Source organism: Chinchilla lanigera, unplaced genomic scaffold, assembly GCF_000276665.1.
Source record: "Chinchilla lanigera isolate Chin_1 unplaced genomic scaffold, ChiLan1.0 scaffold00092, whole genome shotgun sequence".
NCBI classification, from domain to species: Eukaryota; Metazoa; Chordata; class Mammalia; order Rodentia; family Chinchillidae; genus Chinchilla; species Chinchilla lanigera.
In genome coordinates, this window is record NW_004955493.1 from 2030912 (window position 1) to 2041609 (window position 10698).

General features: G+C 46.7%; 1 protein-coding gene across 1 annotated transcript in view; it reads right to left on the bottom strand.

The window, feature by feature from the left end:
• Positions 1 to 309, bottom strand: part of Cog7 (component of oligomeric golgi complex 7) — a gene marked incomplete in the record, with an annotated part of 64064 nt that extends 63755 nt beyond the window's left edge. The window contains 1 exon segment of the mRNA XM_013504805.1: positions 1 to 309. Coding sequence (XP_013360259.1) covers positions 1 to 151 — 151 coding nt within the window.
• Between the last annotated feature and the right edge of the window lie 10389 nt (positions 310 to 10698).

The window sequence follows — 10698 nt, forward strand, 5'->3', positions numbered from 1 at the left end:
CCTCCTGGATGAACAGCTGCAGCTTCATCACCAGCGTGGCCGCGTGGCCGTCCGCCTTCCCCGCCGCGGCCTCCTGCGGGCCGGCCCGGAAGGCCGCGTTAATCCACTCCTTCACGTCGAAGTCGTCGGCCAGGAACCTGGAGAAGTCCATGGCGGCGCGGCCGGCGGCAGCGAGGGCACAGAAGCGGGGGCCCTGGGACAGCACGGGCCTGGCCCCCGAGGCTGCGCGACGGACCCTCAGACACAGACACCACCGCTCGGCAGCCCCCTCTGTCAGTTCTCCCTGGCTGCGGAGGGTCTGACCCTCGCCGCGCGCCGTACTTCTTCCGGAAGTGTGTGGCCGTTACCATAGTGACTGCGGCGGTCCGGAAGTCTAGGTGAGCCCCTGGTGAGACGAACGCGGCGGGGCAGAGAGCTAGGATCGGGCGGTGCCGTCCTACTTGTGCGAGTCCTTGCTGAGCCCTGAACCGTGTCCTCACTGCGAAGTCCTATTAGCCCGTTTAGTCCTCACGGGCCTGTGAGTACTGCCACGCTAACGCTGAGGCCGCTAAGCTTGTTCAGACGCCTCGCTGAACGGGCACTGGCGGGATTTGAACTCAGGCCCGCTGGGCCCTGGAGCCCGTACTCTGATACTTTACTGCCTGCCTAAAGGGAGCAGGGCAAGCCGACGTGGCCTGCCGGGTAGTCTCACGTTCTCCCCTTTCTTGGGACGCCACGGGGAGCCCGCCAGTCTTGTTTCTCTTGCTATTTGGGAGGGTTCCTCTGTCGTAGGAGCCAAAACTCTTCCAACTCTGTGTAGTTGCGAATAATCTTGCTATTTTTCTTTTTTTTTTTCATTTTCACCAGAGGCACGCTCTGATTCTAAATGCATACGAGAATTCTTGAAGACTATGTATATCCAAGACCCGAAATCCATAAAGTAGGAAAGCCATTGTACTAGCATTGGCTTGAGCAAAGTGATCAAGAAGCTGGGCGTGGCAGCGCACGCCTGTAATCTCTGCACCTGGGAGGCTGGGGCAGGAGGATAGCGGTGAGTTCAGGCCCAGCCTGGGCTACACAGTGAGTTCAAGACCAGCCTGAGCTACACAGTGAGACCCTGAATCAAAAACAAACCAAACAGAAACCTTAGGGGCCTCTATAATATGAACCCACTTTGAAGAGCTAACTTTTTGTAACTTTTATGGGTAATTTGAGACACTGTCTCAAAAAGACAAAAATAAAATAAAATCCACCAAGTGATCGCAGGATGACTTTTGAGATTCATATGCTTACATGAATCAGTACTTTGTACATTGTTTTGTTTTGTTTTTTCCCGGTACCGGGAACCGAACTCACAACCTTGCGCTTGCGAGGCAGGCGCTTTGCCGCTGAGCTAAATCCCCAGCCCTGTGCATGTTGATATGATTTTGTTCTATGGATGTAAGATTAACATCTACTTATGTTAACACAATAACGTTTTGTTTATCTACTTACTAGCTGATGGACATTTATATTATTTCTAGTATAGGGCAAGTATAAATAATGTTGAACTTTTATAGATGTCTGTGTAAACATGTTCTTTCTTATTTTGGGTAGGCTCTTGGAAATGAAATTGCGGAGCTGTAAAGTTCACTTAAGAGAATGCCAAACTTTTCCTGAGTGTCTGTAACATCTTACATTACCAACAATTATGAGAGTTCCAGTTTCCCTCTAGTCTCACCAATATTTTATAGATAGTGGTATCTTATTGTTCTGACGTTTCCCTAATGACCAGTGATGTTGAACATCTTCCCTATGCTCTTCAGCCATTCTTAAATCTTTTTGGGGGAAATGTCCAATCAAATCTTTGCCCATTTTCAAAAGAAGTTGTCTTTATCTTACTGATGTCAAAGTTTTCTACATATTCTGGATACAATGCCTTCATCACAGGTATGATTTGTAAATGCTTTTGTTTTCTTGAGACATGGTCTCACTATGTAGCCCAGCCTGGCCTCAAACTCAGGCCAATCCTCCTACCTCAGCCTCCCAAATGTCAGGATTACAGGCGTGCACCACATGCCCAACCTTTGGAAATACTTCCTTCCAGACTGTAGCTCATCTTTAATCTTTTAAATTTTGGTCAAGTCTATAATCATCTTTTCTCTTTTCTGAGTCATGCTCTGGGTAACATAACTAGCAATCTTTGCCTAACTCAAAAATTGTGAAGAATTTCTTAAGTTTTCTTTTCTAGAAATTTTAAAGTTTTAAAGTTTGTGCTTTTGAGTTCATTTTGTGTGTGTGTGTATATATATATATCATGTAAGGTCTAAAATTTGTTTTGATGGAGCTTTTGTTTTGACATGCAGATAAATTTTGTTGGTTTTTTTTTTTTTTTTTCTGGTACCGGGAATCGAACTCAGGAACTTGCGCTTGCCGGGCAGGTGCTGTGCCACTGAGCTAAATCCCCGGCCCCTGCAGATAAATTTTATCTCAGATTATTGGTTGAAAACTTGCCTTTGAATTGCCTTCACATTTGTGTTAAAAGTCAGCTGACCTGATTGTTTCATTATTTATACGCCTATTGTGCTAATACCAAACTCTCCTGATTACTGTAGTTTATAGTAAGTTTTATCACCCTCCTTGAGTTTAAAAGTGGTTTTGCACCAGATGTGGCGGCGCATCCCTATAGCTCCAGCACGGGGAAGGCTGAGGCAGGAGGATTGTAGAATTCGAGGCCAGCCTGAGATACAGTGAGATCCTATCTCAAAATAAAATAAAATTTGATTTGCTACTCTAGGCCTTCTGCACTTCCATCTTACAATCAGCTTGTTGGTTTCTACAGGAAAAATCCTCCTGGAATTTTGAAAAAGATTATGTTGAATTTACAGATCAATTTCAGAATTGCCATCCTCACAATATTGCAGGGTGGTACATCCCAGTAATCCCACTGCTTGGGAGGCTGAGGCAGGAGGATTGCCCTGTTTGAGGCCAGCCTGGGCTACATAGTGAGCTTAAGCCAGCATGAACTACATACTGAGATCTTGTCTCAGAAAAACAAAACACACGTGTGTGTATATATATATATATAAATCTTGCAATCCATAACATGAAACGCCTCTCCATTTACTTAAGTTGGGATTTTTCAGCATTAGCATTATTGACATTTGAGGCTGGACAACTTTTTGTTGCAGGGCTCTCCTATGCACTTTACGGCCTTTATTGTCCACCCCTGGCCTCTACCCCCCAGGTGCCAGCAGCAACCCCTCCAAGGTATGACAGCCAAAACCATCCCCACATACAGCCAAGTAGTCCTTTGTGGAAATAATCGCCCCTGGTTTAGAACCTTAGATTTATATCTTATTCCTCAGAAGTTTGCAGTTTTCATTGTGGGTCTTACAAGTATTCCATGCCTTTTAATGCTTCTGTGAATAAAACCTTCATTTCTATATTGTTTCTTGTTATAGAAGTAATCATTTTTGTACATTGATCTGGCGCCCTTTGACCGTGCTAAATTTATTGTTCCATTATCTGCAGGTATAGCTTCTCTGGGATGTTTACGTACAGGGGCATGTCACTTGTGAATACACTTTCCTTTCTCCTTTCTAATATAGATGCCCTTTTTGGTCTTCTTCCTAACTGAATTGGTTAGAAACTTCAGTACAGTGTTGCACTGGAAAAAGGAGACCCCCCTAGCTGGGATGGTGGCCCACACCTATCATTCCAGCACTCTGGGAGATGGAAGCAGGAGGATCAGAAATTCAGGCCCCGCCTGTGCAGTTTAGCAACTTAGTGAAACCTCATCTCAGAATTTAAAAGGGCTAGGGATATAGTTCAGCAAAGGGTACAGGTCCAATCCCTAATACAAAAAAAAAAAAAAAAAAAGACATCCCTGCTTTCTCTAAAACCTTGAGCATTGGTCTTCAGTAGTCTTAAACATTGGTCTTCAATAGCCAACTGTAGATTTTTCAGACACTTTTTAAAGCTGAACAAGTTCCCCTTTTGTTCCTAGTTGTTAGATTTTATAATTCTTTCTGTGCTTGCGATAATCACGTAGCTTTGGTGGCTTCTTCTACTCATATAGTAATTAAAAATAAAAGTCTTGCATTCCTAGGATAAATTCTTCTTGGTCACGGTGTCTCACTTCTATGTCATTTGATTTGTGTGGTGGAGATGGAGCCCAGGGCCTTGCACCTGCTAGGCAACTGCTGGGAGCATAGGCTTGGCCCCCACCCCCAGCTGCTAATACTGTAGTGAGGGTTGTGTCTGTGTTCGTGTGGGATACTCGCTTACCATTTTGTTTTTGTGATGTCTTTGTCTGGTTTTGGTATAAGACTAACACTAGTCTTATCGAATGAGTTGGGAGATGATCCTCCCCTATTTTCTGAGTTTGTGAATGAATTGTGTTACTTTATGAATTTGACAAAAATTAGGCCGAGGATATAGCTTAGTGGCTCAAGCGCCTGCCTGGCAAGCACAAGGTCCGGAGTTCCATTCTCAGTACCAAAACAAATAAAAAATAAATTTAAAAAATCAATTTGAAAAAAATCCAAGAGAAGTCATCTGGATCTGGACATTTTTTTGCAGGAAGATTTTAAACTACTAATGCAAAATTTTTGTTGTGTCTTACAGGTTTTCTATTTCTTCAATCAGTTGGAATTTGGGCCTTTCTGAAAGATGTACCATTTAAATTTTTGGCATGAAATTGTCCACATTCTCCTTTAAATGTCTGTAGAATGGTAGTCCATAGCCTTCTTTCCCAGCTTTCCCAGCTTTGGTCAGTCTAGCTCAGCAGTCCCCAGCTTTCTGGCACCAAGGACCACTTTTCTGAAGACAAATTTTCCACAGGCTGGGGGTGGGGGAGATGGTTTCAGGCCTGAGTGCACTATTTATTGTGTGCTTTTTTCCGTCGCAACTCACCATAATGCAGAATGGGTGGGTGGCCTGAGCTGCTTCCCTGCAGCTAGATGGTTCTCACCGCCGAAAACCCTGCTTCACAGAAACAGGCTGCTGGAAATGGGAGGCGGCTTCTCAGTGCTTCTGTGGGAATTCCGGGAGATCCCACCTTGACTTCAATCCAGAACAGAGATCTGACGCTGTCTCAAGCACACCTTTAAGGCCACTGTCCCTTGCACACTCTAGCTGCTGTTCCTCTTGTAGCATGGACACAGTATTCACCTGACTCACAGTGGGTCCCAGATCCATCCTTTCCCAGCTTGGGGAGGGGTCTTTCTTGGTTGGGAAGTAATGCTCACTCTTGAAAGCAGAGGTAAGTGGTCAGGTACCTGCTGGGAGAAAGGTGTCCCTGGCTGAGTCTCCATCAAAATCTGTGTTAGCCGGGTGTAGTGGTGTACACCTGCAAACCCAGCACTTGGGAGGCTGCAGCAGGACTGCCGTGACGTGAGTTCCCAGAGCGCCTGGGACACAGAATGAGTTCTAGGCCAGTCTGAACTGTGTAGTGAGACCCTGTCTCAAAAAAAATTTGTTTGTTTGAAACATGTAAAAAGTTCCATTGTTCACTCACTGCTCCTATGATTTCCAGGGTGGCTTTGACCGAAGCCACTTTGCATATGCCAGTCTGAACACAGCTGTCATTCTCCCCAAGTGACTGGTGGGGTTCACTGAGCAGGATGACTATCACACAAGTGTTCTGACCCATTTTGTATTGCTGAAATGTGCTGCCAGCGGTGACTTTTTCTCAAAGAAACCTCTGTATGAGCTCTTAAAACTCAAACACTCTGGCCAACGATGTCACTTGAAGAATCTCACTTCTGTGTATAAAACATTGCTCTGCATCCGTCTCTGAAGAGCTGTGAAGATGAGTTAAGGGCTTGTACTTTAATGTTGAATCACATCCTACAAAACACTGAGTTCAGGGGACTTTTCTTTGCGGGGGGCGGGGGAGGAGTACTGGGAATCGAACTCACGACCTACACTCGCCAGGCAGGCGCTGTGCCACTGAGACACATCCCCGGCCCTAGAAGACATCTGGCCAGACAGCATTTCTCTATGGATGGCAGAGCACAGCCTCAGAGTCCACGGCAGTGAAACCAGAAGGCCATCCAGTCCCAGCAGCCGCACTACCCATGCATATACCGACACAAAATGACCAGTTAAACTTTCCTGATACGTAATCAAAGACCTCAACAGTTCTGCAGCTGTGGTGTTGGCTGGCAACAAAAGTGCACGTAACGTAAAACATTACACAAAAGCAAGCGCTGTTGCCTTGTCAACATCAGCAGACTCCTCAGCCTGGACTGCGCACCACAGCGACTCGTGGACCCTAGCAATTACGTCTTCTGAACCGGTGGGTTCACCTAGTTAGGAGGCTGGCCGAAAGAAACACGCTACCTTTCGCAGCCTCTCCTAAAAGTTCGCAACGTCCTTCACACGGAGGATCAACGTCTCTCCAATAGCCAAGGGCCTCAGCGTGAGCAACGCAGTTGCCCAGCAAGGAAGATTTCTCAGTGCTGACACTTGTGATGAGGCACTGGTCTTCAGGAACTGCTTCTGCTTCTTGTGCTCGTTTTATTCTTTTGAAAAGTTCCCAGAGTTCACCCTTTACAGCAGGGTGCTTGGTCTCCATGGAGCAGAGCAGTTTTGAACGTTTCATGGCTTCACTGGCTAGTGTCACCACGGAGTATAAGTGTACTCGGAGAATATGAACACTGCAATGTAACTTAAGGACTCACAGTATCTTCTCCTAAATGCACTTCCTTTTTGCTGGCAGTTTTATTAAGTCTTCCGCTAGGTCTTGCCCCCTTTCAAAAGAAACTCTGCAGAGATGTTTGGTTTCTATACTTTTTGGCTAGGGTTAGCCTGTGGGCTTACCAAAACGGACTGAAGCAAGTGTGTACTACGGGAAATCGGCACGGACAGCGGGTAAATACAGAACTGAAAACTGAAGTCCATCCTGTCACTGGCTTCTCTGAAGCTCGCCACCCGGGGCAACTTATCACTTGCTACTCACCGATAAGGTGTTGATGTCCCTAAGAAACTGATCCGTTACAGTCACCGTGCACTCCGATCTCTGTGCTCATGTTAATCTGCACTTGCACCTGCTCCCCAGTGCTGGCATCACCACCTCAGCTCCCCCTCAGGTTATCAGAAGCAACCTACATCTCTCAAGGGCACAGCTGTAGGCTCTGCATGCCTGTGAGAACCTAACGCCACTGCTCCTCCGACAGGAGCCGCTCAGGTGGTAACGTGAGGGACGGAGGGAGGCGGTAAATACAAGCGAACCCTCACTGCCTAGCCGGGTGATTACCACCTGCTAGTCAGCCTCATTTCTGATAGGACAGGGGTCTGGGAGCTAGGGATCCCTGATCTGGCTGACACTTGTAATTTCATTAGTCACTTCAGAGAGCCGTCTTTTCCTTTGTAAATTACTGGTGTTTTTTTTTTTTTTTTAATTTGTATCTTTTTTTCCCGAGGCAGGATCTCCATGTACTTCCAGTTAACCTCAAACTCTGAGCAATCCTCCTGCCAACAGCCTCCTTGAACGCTAGGATTACCAGTGTTCCCCATTACACCTGGCTTCAGTCACTGATTTTTTTCACTGATCAGTTTTCTTTCTTCTGTTTTCTTGAATTTAGTTTACTCTCGTCTAGTATACTGAAGTGGAACCTTCCGTTACTGACCTAAAATGTCTTCAGATACAGCCACTTAAAAGTATTAAGGTCCTCAAATTCTGATGCATTTTCATTTGATTCAAAATATTTTCCAGTTAGCTGGGCATGGTAAAACACACCTATAATGCTAGCACTTGGGAGGCCACGGCAGGAGAATCACAAGTTCAAAGGCAGCCTGGGCTACACAGTGGCAAGTTTGAACTGCATAGCAAAATCCCTGTCTGGAAAAAATTTTTTTTCTAAGTTCATGTGTGACTTAACCCATGAATTACCTGAATGTGGAAGGAAGGAACAAGGAAAAGAAAAAGGGACAAAAACGGGAAACAAAGCTGTTGCACATAAGGAGGGGACAAAAGGTTGAAAGGGAAGAGGGGGAAGCAGCAGGAAGACGCATCCTGTACGGCTACAGACCCCGTGATGAGGGTCACTACGTGTATCTGAACTATACCAGTTTTAAAAACCCAATGGATCAAGTATTTCTCAATTTTCTGTTAATTTGTAATTTCATTCTATGTGGTTATAAGACAAACTTTGTGCCAGGTGTGGGGGTGCACACCTGTAGTCCCAGTACATAGGAGGCTGAGGCAGGAGGATTTTTCAAGACAAGCCTGTGAGACCCTATGTCAAAAACCAAAAAAAAACCCCCAAACTTTGTATGATTTAAACCCTTTTACAAGTAATGAGACTGCCCTAACTTTGGTCTGTCCTGGAAAATATATGTTCACTTAATAAAGAGTATCCGCAGTCCTGGGTAAACCTGGTGATTGGTGGTGTTCAACTGTTTTATATCCTTGCTGATATTGTGTCTAGTTCTTTTACCAATTATTGAAAACAAGGCATTGAAATCTCCAACTACTATTGTTGAATAGTCCATTTTCCTGCTGTTTTCGCTGCAGGTATTTGGGGCTCTGATGTTAGGTGCATATGTAATTTTTGTATCTTCCAAGGTATTAATCTAAGTACTATTATTAAACGTACCTTTGTCTCTAGCAATACTGTCAGACCTTTTTTTTTCTTGGTACTGGGAATCAAACTCAGGACCTCGCACTTGTCAGGCAGGGGCTTATGCCGCTGAGCTATATCCCCAGCCCTTCTAGCAATACTGTCTTAATAGTCCATTTTGTCTTATACTAGTTACCTACTTCAGATTTTTTCCTCCCTGGTTCTGGGGCTAAAACTCAAGACCTTTCCACCGAACAACAGCTCCAGCCCCTTTTTACTTCTGAGACAGGGTCTTGCTAAGTTGCGACACTGTTCAGGCTGGGCTTGAACATGCAATCCTGCTGCCTCCGGCTCCCAGAGTGCTGGAATTACAAGTGTGTGGCACCATGCCCAGCTTGGATGTGGTGATATTTGGAAAACATAGTACATGAAACAGAATTGAGTGGATGCAGACGAAGCAGAAACCAAGGATCCATTAAGTCTCGGATGCAGAGAGATGCACCTATTCTGGGAGTCGGAAGAACAGAGGCACCCTCGATAAAGACACCTACTAAGAGTGTGAGATACAGACCTGACGCATCTCCCTCCGGAGGGCATTTGCCACCACTGTGTCTACGGTGCCCACAACAGTCCCTGGCTCAGGGTCGGGTGGTGCCCATGTTCTGCCCAACTGTGCTGAGGCGGAGCACCACTTTCTCCTGGGAACAGAGGATCCTTAGGTACACGCCTGAGTTCACCTTCCAGCTAGCGGATAAAAAGCCTGTTTTCAGCCGGGCGTGGTGGCGCACGCCTGTAATCCCAGCACTCGGGAGGCTGAGGTAGGACCATTGAGTTCAAGGACAGGCTGGGCCACATAAGTGCGTTCAAAGCCAGCCTGAACTGCATCGTGAGACCCTGTCTCAAAAAAGACCAAAAAGAAAACAAACGAAAAAGCCTGTGTTTTTGTGTGTTCCATGGCAAGTTCTTCGTGGGCACAGGTGGCTGTGACGGGTCCTGCTTGAAGACTCTAGGTAACAGCTGTGGAGCCTGTGAAAGCTAAGAACACCTGAACATCATTTTGGATTAATTCAGTCTTACACGAATCATGTCAAACCCACCCCATTTATGTTTTATACGTTTTGTATTTGCTTAAAAATTAGTAAAGCCATTCCCACCAAATACTGTTGGCAGATTTTTTTGAGACAGGGTCTCACTGCACAGTGGAGTTCAGGCCTGCTTTGAACTCACTATGGAGCCCAGGCTGCCTCAAACCTGCAGCGGTCCTGCCTTAGCCTGCCAAGTGCTAGGATCACAAGCATGCACCACCACACCGCCCTGATTTCTAATTATACGTGAAGTCAGAAGAGCTGTCAGAGCACCAGACCTCATGACCGAGAGCTCCAAACAATATCACAGTCTCTGAGGCAGGCTCCTGCCCAGGCGCCTCAGCCTCCCGCCCTCCATCTCAGCCGGGCTCACGTCCCTGTCCCTTCTCCTACTGACCTGGCCGAGCAGGACTTGCTAATTCCTAGCACACAGTAGGCGCTCACTAAGTATTAACTCTTTATAAGCCTGACTTTCCCCTTTCCTCAGATCTTCCAGGAGATCTGCTCTGCTCTTCACTGAGACAGGTGATAGACACGTCCTTCGTGAAGCTTCCCTTCGTCACAGGAGACAGTTCTCCACCGGCCTAGACCCTGAATGCAGCTGGCTGTGTACCTCCTATTTACTCAGCATTCCAGAAGGCAGGTTTGCTGCACGGTGTTTATTAAATGGCTCTCTATGTGTAGTCCCTACTTAACTCACTGAACCCTTTTCACGTCTGTCTACACCAGAGCTCCCCACCTTGCGCTGTGAAGCCGGAAAGCAAGGGCTGACGCGACGCGCTAGCTGTGATTTCTAACTAACATGGTGTCACGAGATCTGAGAAGACACTGAAGGAGGATGGGAGGAGAAATGAGGGTCCTGAGCAAGGGCCCACACGGCTGCTCGACCCAAGGAGCCGGAGGCCTGCTTGGAGCCTGGGGTCTGACCTCCCCTGCCCCAGAGGCTCCAGCGAGGGCCATTCTAAGGCACGGCGGTGGACGGCAGGACTGGCTCGCCAAGTGTGGTCTTCTGGGCTCGCGGCGGCCCCTCCGCTGGGAACAGTGCAGCAAGCACTGTGTCTGGGCCGACCCTTCCCGGCACACGT